The following is a 14,803-nucleotide window of genomic DNA, read 5'->3' on the forward strand; positions in this document are numbered from 1 at the left end:
GCTATGAAGGGGGTCGACCTCCGCCGACCCACAACGGGGTCAGTCCTCAGGCTCCCGGGGGCACCGTGACGTCAGCCAGCATGAGTCAGGGAGGCTTGGAAAGAAGACGATGGAGGGATGTGCGATGTCCAGGGAAAAAAAAACCCAAATGACCTAGATCTGGGTGAGGAGGGGGTCCAGGGGCGAGGTCTGCAGGGAGGCAGACGCCGGGATGAAGGGATGCAAACGAGGATGAGACGGAGACGAAGAGCAAGAGAGGACAAAAGTCGTGACGGTGATGCGACTTGACTCGCCTCTTACATAAGAACGCCTCACTGTCTGCACGCATGATGACGCGTCCAGGGAACACGACACGCTTCTCTGAGATCTTTGTCTCCTTCCTCGTGGATCTGTCGCTTCCTGACTCGATCCAATGATGTTTGGATTCCATCAGAGGCAGAGGAACATCTTCTCAATCACGCAGGCGCATTTTCGTGCAGCTTTGGCGCCCCCTGCCGGCGAGGGAGATCAACTCCGCCTGACGAGCTGGCGACGAGGATTTATCCTCAAGTCAATAAGACTCGAGTGGAGTTTTTTCGTCGTGGATCGATGTGGAAGTTTTCGAGCAGTTAATTCACAGGCTGCTCTCCGGCTTTGGGGATTTGTAAATACCTGGAGATTAATTGCGATGGAAGTGAAGCGTTTGAGGTCAAATCGTCGACTCACTTCTCTCTAATCCCCTGGAGCTCGGAGAGACTTCGGCGCGACTCGATGGATTCGAAAACACTTGTGAGGTTTAGTTAGTTCGGCCAGAAATAAGTTATCGATCATTTTCTACTCGCGCTCTCGTGACGGAGAAACGAACGACGTGAGATTTTAAAACAGCAAATTTATTATTTAACAACAGAAACAATTCATTTTTTTTTTGGGAACAAACGACACGAATAAAAACAGGATAGAAAAAAGGTAAAAACTTTTACGAATACGTGAATCGTTTACTCCGAGTCCGAGTCGTCGATGTAGGCGACCGGCTTCTTGCTGCGGCTCGGTTTGCTGAGGACGACCGGCGAAGCGTCAATGGAGTCGTCGAGCGAGTGGTCCGTCTTAATGGACTTCTACGGACGCGACAAACCCCAGGATGAGACTCACGACAACAGGGACGAGCACGTGTGCATGTACGTGTGCGCATGTGTGTGTGTGCATGTGCACGTGTACTGACCTTTGCTCCGGCTTTGCCCTTGAGGCGGGACATGAGGTTGTCCAGGCTGCTGTCCGAGTCGTCGCTGACCTGCCGACCTTTGGCCGCGGGCTTGGGTTTGTCCTCTTCGCTCTCCGAGTCGCTCGAGCCGAACCCTTCGTACTTCTTGGCGGCGGAGGAGGAGGATTTGGGTTTCGACAAGGCGTCCATGATGGACGGCTGCTTGACATCTGAGGAAGAATCCGACGCATTTTTGATTGGATTAGAAATCGATGGTGAAGAGCAGCCGAGACCGAGAACTTTCTAAAGTCGGTTCGAGTCCGAACGTCTTATCTTACCATCAACATTTCATCTTTCTTTATCTTTTTTAGTGTCTTTTTACTTTTAACCAGTAAGTCAACGCTTGATTTTCTCCAAAATGTTTGTGTCCAAAGACAGTGAATACATCATAGCTTTTCCTACGCCATTGAACGCAACACACGCGGCTGCGTTACTGAGATTTATTTGTGTTTTTGTTCATTTAAATGTGGCGTTTGGTAATTGTCGTACTTTACATTTAGTCTAGTTTTGATTGAAAGACGAGCGTCACATGACCTGACCTGCCTTCAGGTGCGTCTGGTCTCGTTTTATCAAGTATAAATAATTATAAAATACATAAAAATACAAAACTATATAAAGGAGACAAAAACATCTTAAACCGCATGACGACCGGAGATCAACAATAAACGACTTGAGAACTACGACGCTAAACAAAATGTGATGCAACTTGAAGTTTCCGTGTCAGTACTACACATGTATTCTATTGTATACTACGTCTTTAAAGCCTCAGTAACGGACTCGCTGCGTTCCTAATGAGTGAAAGGACAAACACAAAGTGCAGCTTCATGTTGAACTCATGACATCACGGTTTCTTCACCTGCACTCTTCTTGGACGCGGTGGTTTTCTTGGCAGCGGGTTTTTTAGGCGCAGCGGCAGATTTTTTAGCCATCGCAGGTTTTTTAACGGCAGCCGTTTTTTTAGCGGCCGCAGGTTTCTTAGCGGCAGCTTTAGCTACGGGTGCCGGTTCATCCGAATGAGCTGCAAACAAATTTAAAAAAGGAAACATTAGCATTTACGTTCGTTTCATTGGCTTCAGTTCACGACTCACAGCTGGAGTTTTCTTCCGAAGATTTTCTCACTGCAGATTTGGCGACCGCCATTTTCTTCCTGCGACGACAAAACAACTCACTTAGAGCCGCGACACGAACGCAGGAGGTCGACGTCATGTACTCACGCGGGTTGACGTGCTGGAGGACCGTCGCTGTCGTCGCTGTCCCTGGTGGCGTCCAGGTCGAGGTCAAGGCTTTCGTCGTCGCTCTCGGCGACCTTCCGTTTGGTCGCCTTCTTCGCCTGCTCGAAGTCGCTGTCCTCGCTGTCGTCGTCGTCCAGGGTATACTTCACGGAGGCTGGAGGAAAACAAGTGGTTTGAGAAAAGGAGTCTCCCTGCGGCTGGATCCCAGTCTCTTCAACCTTTTGCTCGGCCGACCCGCTCTCTGGGGACGACGACGTCGGCCACATCCATGTCGCTGCCACCGTCACTGGGAGAGGACGCGCCGAACTCGTCGGACAATCGCTCCGACTTTGGCTTCTTCGGGGCGGCTTTGAACTGGAGGGTGGTTTGTTTGCCCGACGCCTTTGACGCCGCGGCTGAGGAATCAAAACAATTGGACGTCATCGTGAAGCAAAACACTTTCACAGAGAGCAAGATTAAATGAGTCATGGAAAAAAAAAAGCTTTTTTTCAGAAGATTTTAGAATAGTAAAAACACCAGTAAATCATCCAAATATTGATGTGAACTTTTTGACCCTTCTTCGTTATTCAAACCTCTCCATGCACACGGAGATAAATAATCACCTTTTCCTGTAGTTTTTGTTTTCTTGGCAAGTCGAGCGGCCAAACTCATTTCCTCGACCGGCGCCTCGTTCTCTCCATCTTCCCCAAACTCCATTTTGACCACGACGTCGTCGGACTGAGGCGAAAAAAGACCAGACGCAGACGTCGTCAGCGACCTTCACGACAGGTCGAGTGTCCGGTGCGGATCCTCCCGAACAGACTGACCTTGATTCTCTTCTTGATGATGGCCTTCTTGCTGGCGTCGGCCTTCATGGCGCTGGTGATGCGCGGGACGACGCGGCGGCCCTGCGGCGTGGGCATCGTCTCCTGTTTGACTTTAACCTTTGTTGCTCTGCCTTTTCCACTTTTCCCCTTTACGATGGGCATCGCAGCATCTTCCTTCTCTTTGGCCTCGAGGATCTGACGGGTCACAGATCACGTGATGATTTTCATTTTTCTATAAAAACTACGATGATCATCGTCTCATGCATGTCTTGATCAAACATTGTTGCAAAGAAAGTCGATTTATTTACCTCAAGTTCAGCCGAGAAGACGGAAAGATCTTCCTTCCAGAGGTCTTTTGGGCTTTTACTGAGCAACAGATTCATCTCTGTGAGCTACACATCGAGGAGAGAAAGTTAAGTGACAGCGAATGACATCAGCTACATATGTTTTTATATTGTGACCGACCTTATCGTCCCTCTGCTTGCACAGCTCGTCCTTCTTCTCTTTGGACAGGTACCACATGGGCATGTTCAGAAGGTAGTTGTAGTCTGGCCCCTCGGTTTCCTCTTCAGTCTCCTCTGTGTTCTCGTTCTCCTCACTGAGCTCGGCCAGCTTTCAAAACATTTCACCAAATAAGTCGATTTATATTCATTCAAAGTGATGAACGAGGTCCAAACCTTAGCCTGAGTCTTTTTCCAGGTCTTGACCGGATCTGAATCGAAGCCCTTCTGCTGCAACATTTTGATCAGTTCCTTCTTGGGCTTATTTTCTATCAGAAGAAATGAGGAATACATTTCAAGCAAACATTCAAACTTGACACCTAATGAAAAGGTTGTTGAACGGACCAATCACTAATTTGCCCTCGATTTTCTCGAGGATGAACCGAGCCTGGTTGGTCAGTTTTAAACGCTCCGACTCCAACACGCCGGTCAGCCAATCCTTTCTCATGTCGTAGAACTTCATCCTCAGCTGGAAGAACTCCTTGAAGATCGCCTGCACCGCAGAGAACGTCCTGAGGCTGCCCACGTTGTCGAACAAAACCTGGTAACACGAACGAACATGTTCATTCATAAGACGTACGTCTGTACAGGAATCACAAATGCATTTAAACTGCGTTTTTTTAAAAAAAAAGGTAAATTAAAGACAATACCAATAATTTAAGTCGACATTAGACGTGTATTCCTGAAGATTAGTTACCATAGAATTGCAAGTGAGGGGCGTCTGCAGCTTAAAGACTTTGTGAAGTCCAGTGGACTCGGCCTGCACCAGACTCTCCTCGCTCATCTTGACGACGAAGCGCACCGTGGTGTCGGTGTGGTACTCCTTGTAGTCCGTGATCATGGCGGGCGTCTTGTCCGTGCCGTTCAACATGGGCTCCAGAACGTTCTCCTTGTAGTTCTAAACACCGATGGTTAGACGTGAGGCGCGTTACAAAGAGACGCACGACGGCGGTGAACCAGGTTTACCTGAGTCCAAGTTTTAACGGGCAGCTCGGAGATCTCGACCGTTGTGGAATCAATGATTGCAACTTCTCCACTGATCATGTACTGGTTATCCATCAACTGGTCAATCGATCCTTTGAAACCTTTGTAGCTTGGAAGCTAAAAGAAAAATTTAATTATCAACATTAGGTTTAATATGCATTTTTTTAAATTTAAAATCCATCTCCTGTATGCACAAAAGGCTATCGTACTGAATTGAATATCAATTCAGTATAAAAACATTGTGATGTAACGTTGTATCAATATTTTCTTACATCCTCAATTACTGTATTGACAAAAGTTTTAAATAATCATCTCCTTACCATTGGTTCGGGCTCGTCGTCATCAAGCATGCGGTTCACGTTGTTGACAACGTCCCTGATGTCGAAGTTGGGGATTCTGCTGGCCCAGCCTGTGCCGATGCCGTCGGCACCATTCACCAGGACAGTGGGAATGATGGGCATGTACCACTCTGGTTCCACGCGTTGATTGTCGTCGAAGTTGTACGACAGCAGATTGTCATCGACTGCCGGGAAGAGGAGTCGAGCGAGAGGGCTGTTGGGGGAAAATACATTCAGCAAAAGACCTTTACAATACGCAACCAGTGATTGCATTGTCATTTAAAGCACTTTATTATCTAGTTTTATTATAATAAAGATTGTTTTTGTGTGTCATTTGTTAGCTTTGAAGTTTCTACAATGTCTGCGATTTTCTACACAAGATAAACCACTTAAAACCCTTTTTACTTAAGTCGTTTCGAGTTAAACAATTGAAAAATATTGACAATTTTACATGGAATGATGAGTAAAGTATGCGGGTTTTAGGATCTCCATTTTCATTCACATATTTTTTTTGAAAGAGCGGTCAATCAATGGACAAGACGGAGCCAAGCATCTCTGAACACACGAAAACACACGCGGCTCAACCATGAGCAGCAGTAAAGAATATCTTGGCCACAAAAATTTATTTGTAAGAATTGTCTTTCCTTACGTCTTCTTTTGACCTAAACAAATCTTGAAAATATAATTTCATTTTAAAATAATCATTCTAATTTAACCCTTTAATTTGCCAACTTCAGAGAGAACAGATTAGTGCATATATAGCAAGCACTGCATTAATAAGGTCCACACGTTCTTTGAATTGCACACAAACGTTCATCTACGGATCATCGAGTGTCTTTATCTCCTAATATAACAGCAGTGAGGTTTTTAAAAGTGCCAACCTGAGCATCGTGAAGATGTAACGAGGGCTGGCAGAATCTTTGCCGCCATGAAGTCTGGTTCCAAACTGACCCAGAGGCTGCAGCAGATTCAAGTTGTTGCTTCCAACAAAGTTCTGGGCCAAACCCACGATTGTCATCATCAGAGAAGTCTTGGGTGGTAAGAAATGAACGCAACATTAAATGAAGCTAAAGTAGTTCATTGATTCATTTTCATAAAAAGATTGACGCTGGAGGACGGCGGAGGAAGAGAACTTGCCTCTCCATGGTGATAGGCCGACATCTCTGCCACGGAACCGGCCAGTTGAGCCACCTTGACTTCCCGCTTGTCGTTTCTCTTGAAGCAACTAAAAAGCACCTTTCTTTGGCCGGGCTTCAGTCCTTAAATGAAAACAGAAGATTAGGACTCATTTGGCCGACATCAGTCGAAAGTCACTCACCATCTACAAGAGAAGGGATGGAACGCTCGTTGTCAGAGTTCGAGAAGAGAACCAGCTCTTTGTTGACAAATTGATCATAAGATATATATTCCAACGATTCGCCGTAGAGGAATTCCTGGGAAAAAAAATGTTGCATACATTTTTTTTTTTAAAAACAAAAAAAAACCCTTGTACATAATTTTGAAAATTCTGCTTTACCAACCTCAGGAAGATTGTGCTCCTTCCTTTGACGCCTGTCGTCCATGAAATTGGTCAGCCACTGTTTTCTCTCTTCTATTTTCTTCTTGCTAAAGGCCTAAAACACAACAAACGACATACAAAATAATCAATAAACTATGTAAAATAACATACAGTTAATCTTGAAGTTTCCATATAGTGCAGATTTGGATGCATTCAAATTCTATATTAGATCCAACTGAAGCACTCGAGTATATTTAGAAGTTCTCACTTCACATCGGTTAGACTTCCCTCGACCATCGCCTTTGTTCTGATTGGTTAAAAAGGCAGAGCCAACTTGACTAACTCTAAACTGAACAGGGCCGGAAATCAAAATACAGATGCCATCTTAAATCTCCAATGATTTAATTCGGGTCTAAAGCTGACGGGTCTGTGCCGTGACCCATGGTAGACAGGAACCATGAAACATTTTAAATCATATTCTTTCAGTGTTGCCAAGTTTCTGAGTCAGTCATCTTACGAGGGTGATAGCTTCATCGTCTTTCGGTCCGGAGTACTTGAATGGAATCCGATGTCTCTGCATGTCGCTGAAGTACTCCTTGGCCTCTTGTGATGTGCTGGTACCCAAACCTAAGAGGAGGAGAAAAGTTATGATTGGACGAGGAAAAACACTCCGCTATCACCCTTAAGACATAAAAGGTTCCTTACATGTCTGGTTTACTACCACACAGGGGTTTGTCACAAACCTTTGTAGTATTTTACTTTCCAAGATCTGAAGTTTGGCGTTTCATCTTTCCACGTGTTGAACTCGGGGATGCTGTAGAAGGACAGCTGGGTTTTCTTGTGTGATGCCTACAGTAAAAAAAAAAAAGAGTTAAATATAACAAACTTAATGACGGAAAATAAGAGGTATTTTTTAACTCTCAATCAGTGACAGTGTTTAATCACTAGATGGCAGCATTGTCTAGGATTTACACAGACTACTGCTGCATACTTCAAAAGGGAAAGACTATTTATTTTTTTATTCTAACAGTAAACGCATATTCCCTCCAGTGAAAATGTTACATTCTTACAGCTTCATTGATCGGGAAATGTTCAGTAGAAACCAACCTTGATGATGGGAGTGATAAACTCCTCCAGGAAGTTGTGGCGCAACAGTGACGGCCAGTTGTGATGGATGAAGTTGATCACCAGGCCTTTGATGTGAGAGCCGTCCTGATCCTGATCAACGCAACAGAAACCAAAGAATCAACACTGTGACATTGATAAATACAATGCCGTGTTCACTCTTGGACAGTCGTTCAACATTTTCCTGCACCCATAAGTCGACAAGTCAACCAGCACTCTGATGTCACTTTAAAAAACGCAACCGTCATCATGAGCCAGAAGCAGGTATTCATGCGTCATATTGACATGTAGACAAAAGAGAAAACCAGGAGAGACTCAGTTGACTTAAGCCCCTTGAAGTTTCTCTCTTCAAATGTCGTCCCTTCTAAACAACCCACGAATACGACAGGGAATAATCCCCAACAATCGCTAGCCAGTTAAAGTCCAAAAATATTAACCTGGTCTGTCATGATCATCATTTTGCCATATCTCAGGGTCTTGAGCGAGTCCGGATCGCTGTAGTTCCTCTTGTACTGGAGGCCTATGATCTTGATGATGCTGTTGATTTCGGCATTTTCCATAATCTGTCGAGAAGGAAGAGAAATCACGGATTAATCTAGATACATTTTTCTCTCAAGACAATTTCACTTTTGGTCTTTTAAGTGAATAGTTTGGCAGCCGACGCAGTGTGCTGATCCAAAATGTTCATTATTGAATACTGAATGATTCAGTAGACATGTAGCAATATTTTACCTGTTTGTGCGTAGCTTCCCGGACGTTGAGCATTTTACCACGGAGCGGAAAGACGCCATAGCGATCCCTCCCGACCACACCCAGTCCGGACACAGCCAGTGTTTTGGCCGAGTCTCCCTCAGTGAGGATCAGTGTGCAGTTGATGGAGTTTTTCCCACCTGTCGAAGAATGCGGTCATCAATATAAAGAGATGTAGCGAGGCCCAAAATAAAAGTCCAACAGTACCTGCATCGTTGGCATCATCCAGCTTTGGAACGCCTCTGATTTTGGTCTGTTTGACGGCGGAACACTTCTTGTTTAGCTCAGTTTGTGCCTTGAACTTGACCCAGTTCATGATGCTTTCCACAATCCCACAATTCACCGCCTGTAGACAGCAACACAACAGCGCTGAAAACCATGAACCCGTTCACAATGCTTCAATTCAATTGTATTTAAAGTGTCTTATCATAACAAAGTTATCTCAAGACACCTTTACAGTTGAAGTAAGACTATAGTGGAGAAAGAAAAACAGATCCCTGCAACTCAACAATAAGAAAAACACAATAAGTGCTTGTATTTGTCGGCACCTGTTTAATGAACTTGTCAGTCAGCGGACAAGTTGATCCGAAGCTCTTCGACTGCAGCGTCATGTTCTCTTTGGTCTGCGAGTCGAACGTTGGGTTCTCGATCAGGCAGTTGACGAAGAGCCACATGTGGTTCTTCACCTGGGTTTGAAGAGGACAGTGCGTGGAGTTCAATTACAAGATCGCGGCTGGAAAATTAAACCCGTTCTATTCATGTTACCTGGAAAGGCTTGACGGTCACTCCTGCTTTGTTTTTCTTCTTAACCACGTCGATGAGCTTGCTCACCACCTGGTCGGTCACATAGTCAACGTGTCTTCCACCCTGAGAGAAAAACGCATTTGAAATGAGCACTGCAGCATCATCGGCATAAACGCTTCTTTTTTTTTTTGTTGTTGCACACAGCCAAGTCATCTTTTAAATGTTTTTATAGCTAGGAAAATAAATCTATTCCCCTGATCCGTTATAACTGCAACCATCAACATTTACAGCACAGTGGCAGTTGACCAGTAAGAACGCTACACTTAATGAAACACCCTGATCAATAGTGCCCGAGGCGTTCCAACAATACGTTCCTCGTCGTCAATATTACCTTGGTGGTGGCAATGCTGTTGACGAAGCTGACTTGCTGGAAGCCTTTCTCGCTCATCGTGAGGCAGACCTCCCAGCGGTCGTTGATTTTCTCGTGCACCACCATAAGTTCTTTGCCTACTTCGTCCACTTTGTCTTTCAAGTACAGGTCAATGTAGCTGCGGAACCCCGTTACCTTGGAAACGAGAATCATTTACGTTTATGTGCGGCGGAAGCAACGGTACGTGTTCGAGTGTTGCTTTAACACTTACAGGCAACCTCTTGCCATTGAAGAACACGCGGACACCGTGGGAAGCTCCAGCGATGTCGTAGGCCCTCCTCGTCATCAGAGCGACTATGTCCTTGTCCAGGATGCTCATCTTGAACTTGGGCAGATCTGGACGGAAGGTGATGCAGGTATACTCCTCGCCGTCGAAAGGCTTGATGGTAGGTTCTGCGGTCCTGCCCATGTTCTCAAACCAAGTCTAAATAAAAATAAACAGCAGAGTTAAAACGAGTTTCCTTTATGCTCTGAGAGGAACTCTCCACCCACCTGTTTGAAGGTCTTCTTCGACTCCTTACAGGCCGTCTCCACGGTGAATTTGGTGCTGAAGATGTTGCAAAGCTTGGCACCGTAACCATTACGTCCACCTGAACAACAAACTCTGTTTGAACCACTGGTTACATTTCATTTCCCCAACAGAATCTACTTCAAACACATAACTAACAAATTGACATTTTTTGTATTACACAACACTTGTGACAATTTGTGATATAGATAGATCAACTATATTGGTCTCCTTCGGGAAATTGTTTAATAGTAACTTCATCCTCGGCTTTGTATCCCCGTTCATCAATGCTCACTGCAGATTTAAGTTTGCAGGCTTTTGCGCACACACTCAGATATCCTCAGTGTGCAGCTGAACAATGGTCCAAATGCTGCAGCATGAGGCGGCGAGAAGCTTTTATTTAATGCCATCTCACTATAGCAGTCAGCGACAGCAAACTAAACAAAACTGAATTAGCCGATTTAACGTTAACAAAGTCTCAATTCTGAAGGGAGCTCAACCAAAAACAACACACACAAGGACACAGGGCTACGCAGTTAAATGACATGTTGGATGGTAAACGTTGAGATGCTTGATGATTCATTTTGATGTGAAGAAGTCATGTTTGTCTTCTAATTGCTTTGCCTTCTGACCAGCCTGGGTGTAGGTTAAAACCCCCCGAGGCTGTGGCTCACAAGCGAGTAAACTCAATCTACTCGCCACACCGCCATAAAAGACGGTGGGGAGGGGGAGCTGCTGCTGCACTCTGGCTGATTCCCACATGGAATGCTTTGGCTCCAACACTGACACTCGGATAAATAATGAAATAGCATCACCTGCGTACCAAACAAACGGAATGAAAAATGATGAAACAAGAATGAAATGCATCTCTTTTTTTTCACGCTTTATCCCTTATGGGGGTCGCGGGGAGACTGGAGCCTATCCCAGTTTCATTGGGCGAGAGGCAGGGGACACTCTGGACAGGATGCCAGTCTGTCACAGGATACACAAAGACAGACAACCATTCACACACACATGCATACCTATGGACAATTTCCCCAAGTTCTCAATCAACCTCTGTATGTTTTTGGACTGTAGGAGGAAACCTGAGTGCCCGGAGTAAACCCACGCAACACGGGGAGAACATAACACTAACTCCTTTACAAAAGATTTATGTATCTATATTTAAATATCAAACAAATGGGAAAAAATATAAAATCAAATATTAGGGTTGTCAAGAGAATTGATACTTCGGTACAAATGTATTACCACCAGGCTTAAAATACAGCGATACCACCTTTGTTGGTACCTTGAGTATCGAACACACGCTCTCTGAGCGAAGCCGAAAGTGAACTGATGAAGAGGAACCTCTGTTGACTTGCCATCTTATTGATAAAACCGTCATTCAGAGAGGTATCTGATTTAAGGAGGATGAATGTAGAGCAATTATTAACCCCTTAAACGCGTCTCTGATGTTTGAAAAACTAATGTATGAAACACTGGCTTATTTAAAGAGTTCAAGGTGAGTGAATATATATGTTCACTTCAACTTTTATAAAAAATGTTTCTCATTAGCTTTCTGGGCTCATGTTATTTCAAATAAAATGTTATTATTTGTTAGTGTCATTTTTTCATGTGAAGTATCAGCCTGAACACACAGATGCAAGAGAGACTACAAGCACGAGTCACAGAAATATTTAAAATAGAAATACAATGTGTTCTTTTTGCACTTAAAGAGTGCACATCAACACCATTTCAACATGTTATAGTCAAAGGTTTTTTTTTATTTATTAAGACATTTATAAAGACACAAATATTCTCTTCTTTATCTCTGCTCATAACCATTGTTTAAATTAATAATATGGTTGGGGTCTATGAGAAATAACGTTCAATTTGAAATGACTGACTGTCGTTTGTGATTTAATTAAGTTGTGTACTTCAAGTAAAGGCTTCTTTTCTTATTTAACTCAAAGTATCGAATGGTATTGTAAAAACTATACTTATATTGATATTGGCTACTGAAATTTTGGTACCGCGACAACCCTAAAACATATATATACATTTAGTAAAAATATAAATCAAAATTGCAGATTTGTCAACTCTATGACAATAACATATTGTAAGCAATGTTGACTTCAAAACTAGTGAAACACTTTTTGTTTAAGAAGCTGGTGTTTGTTTTATTTCCGCGCTCACCTGTGACTTTCTTCTGGTCGTCATCGTAGTTACTGGAGGTGAGCAGCTGTCCAAAGATGAGAGCTGGCACATAGACCTTCTCCACCTTGTGATGCACCACAGGAATGCCCTTTCCGTTGTTCCACACGCTGATGGTATTGTTCTCACTGTGATCGATGTAAAATATATAAACACGCATTAGGGGAAAAACTGTCTCACCGTTATTGTTGGTCGTTATACTTACACATCAATGTTGACTTTGATGCAGGTCATTCCCTGATCCCTCTGTTTATTGTCAGCTGCATTCACTGTAGAAACAATGTTAAATGTCATTTTGTCGGAGAGATACATCGTTTCTTCATTCATCAAAGTTAATAACATACCCAGGATTTCATCAAAAATCTTGTACAGCCCCGGCACGAAAGTCACATCTCGGCAGCACAACCCGAGGCCTTCATCGTAGACCCACATTTGCTGAAAATGAAGAAAAAAAATGTAAAGATGAAATTGAAAAAAAACATTTAAACATTACACACATCTACTCTCTCACATTAACAAGAAACGTGATTGCGGGAAAAATGAAACATCTCACCTGAGTGACGGTCTCAACGGAACCGATGTACGAGTCTGGTCGAAGCAGAATGTGCTCCAGTTGAGTCTTCTTCTGATAAATTCTCTCCACGGACAAGCGTTTGGGATCCTTCTTTGTTTTGGTCAACGCCTTGTTCTCCAGGACATCCTGCAGAAAATCAATTATGAATTATTTATGGACTCAGAAATAGAATCTCACAAGAAATGTTTATTTTCCGTTTTACAATTTGGCAAAAATCTTTTAAGATACTTGGGGTGTGTATTGTCATGAATCTGGTGATACTATACAGAGGTAATTATACAATGCATTTCTCCATACTGTAGTAACAAGTATATATTTATAGTATTGTCCAGTACTCGACTCTGGTGTTGTAGTATTTACAGACCACATGACTCTTGACAAAGTCGTAACTGCTTTCATTTGTTATGAAACCAAAATATGCCCAAACATCAGCTTTAAAAGCTGCTGGAGTCACTGCATCCTCTCATCCCCAGCCATCGTGGGGATTGTATTTGTTTTGACTGACGTAATGACTGCTGCCATCTAGCGGCGGGAAGATTGCTTGCAACACAAAAGAACAAACGCCATGAATATTTTGATTCTATGCGATTTGAATTAAACCGACGCCAGTGGACAGAAGTGGTAGTGTTTAGCATGACGGGAGACCACATTTCCCATGAGCACTTGCTAAACGTTATGTCATCACAACTCACAAGGAAGCTTGGGTACCTTAATACTTTTGCACTAAAATAACTTGTGCCGACACATCAACTTAAAACTAGTTGACTCATATACCGTGACTTGAGGTGTTTTGTGTGATTTTTATTTTCACTGTAAAAGTTCTTGGGGATGGTGTGAACATGCGACAAATTGCGTTGGTGGTGGTGGGGGGGGGGGCGAATTACAGTACAAAAACAAAGATAAAGATGTGCCATAGTAAAAAGTAGCCATAACGCATCTCATATTTCATTATCCACAATCTGATTCATAACCTCATCGTTTAGCGAGTGCTCATGGGAAATGTAGTCTCCTGTCGGGCTAAACACTACCACTTTAGTCCACTGGCGTCGCTCGAGTAAAAATCGCATAGAGCTGCTTTAAATAAAATAATATTTCAAACAAATTGAATTGAAACATAACCCACAAAATAACTATAATATAGTATGGTTTAAAAGGCAAATAAATAAATAAACGTGCCTCAGTCTAACTAAGAAAGAGTCACTGAAATTAAGTTTGGTGACGTCACGGAAATAGAATATTGAACAGTGAAAAAGTAGATTAGAATGAGAATCTTTGCTTTTAAAATGTTATTTTATTTTCATAACAACTTTTTAAATCGAAGTATAACATTATCTTGTGATAAACAGCGATTGTTCAACTAAAAAACGAATAGCTTAGGACGTAGAAGTAACACGGATGCGATGCTGCGACCATGTTTGTTTTAAACAATGACAACAATGACGAAGTAGTGCATTTTATAAAGCGTTCTCTACCTTAAAAGGTTCGGCCATGGTTGCTGGTTTGACTTGACGCCGGACTGAGGGAACAGACAAAGTTTAAGCTCCTGAGCGCTCGGACCTGCAAACACACTGTTAGCAAAAACCCAAAAATGGAGGAAGATTCGCGCCCGTTTGCTAAGCCAACCAAAGGCAACCCACGTGACAACGTCATCCAATGGGAAGCTCCGTTTCCTCCATATCCCATCGGAGCGAATCACAGCGCGCGTACTAAACCAAACATCGCCATTTTGTTTTCCCCGCCAATAACATTCATAATAAAGGATGTTGTTTATAAATAAATCCACTTAATATAAATGCCAACACGCATCATCTATCCAGCGACTTTGAAAAGCGTGCTACTATTTTAGAGGGACTTCACTTTTGAAACATCTTTATTAATCGATCA

The 14,803-nt window shown here is 43.2% G+C and overlaps 1 protein-coding gene across 1 annotated transcript; it reads right to left on the minus strand.

Annotated features, from left to right (window-relative positions):
* Nucleotides 1-852: 852 nt before the first annotated feature.
* Nucleotides 853-14,495, minus strand: top2a (DNA topoisomerase II alpha). Its single transcript, XM_087783374.1, has 35 exons — nt 14,392-14,495; nt 12,899-13,045; nt 12,690-12,780; nt 12,551-12,614; nt 12,328-12,473; nt 10,137-10,234; nt 9,856-10,068; nt 9,606-9,779; nt 9,236-9,337; nt 9,019-9,156; nt 8,678-8,816; nt 8,453-8,610; nt 8,158-8,283; nt 7,703-7,813; nt 7,339-7,444; nt 7,113-7,222; nt 6,618-6,710; nt 6,416-6,530; nt 6,235-6,356; nt 5,979-6,127; nt 5,080-5,311; nt 4,742-4,876; nt 4,473-4,673; nt 4,121-4,316; nt 3,953-4,044; nt 3,741-3,887; nt 3,584-3,667; nt 3,276-3,470; nt 3,072-3,186; nt 2,688-2,864; nt 2,452-2,623; nt 2,326-2,384; nt 2,094-2,255; nt 1,199-1,407; nt 853-1,094 (listed from the first exon to the last, which is right to left on the minus strand). The coding sequence occupies exons 1-35, from the start codon at nt 14,407-14,409 to the stop codon at nt 975-977; spliced, it is 4,716 nt and encodes a 1,571-aa protein (XP_087639500.1). The 5' UTR covers nt 14,410-14,495; the 3' UTR covers nt 853-974.
* Between the last annotated feature and the right edge of the window lie 308 nt (nt 14,496-14,803).

Source organism: Callionymus lyra, chromosome 2, assembly GCF_982586985.1.
Source record: "Callionymus lyra chromosome 2, fCalLyr1.hap1.1, whole genome shotgun sequence".
Lineage (NCBI taxonomy): Eukaryota > Metazoa > Chordata > Actinopteri > Syngnathiformes > Callionymidae > Callionymus > Callionymus lyra.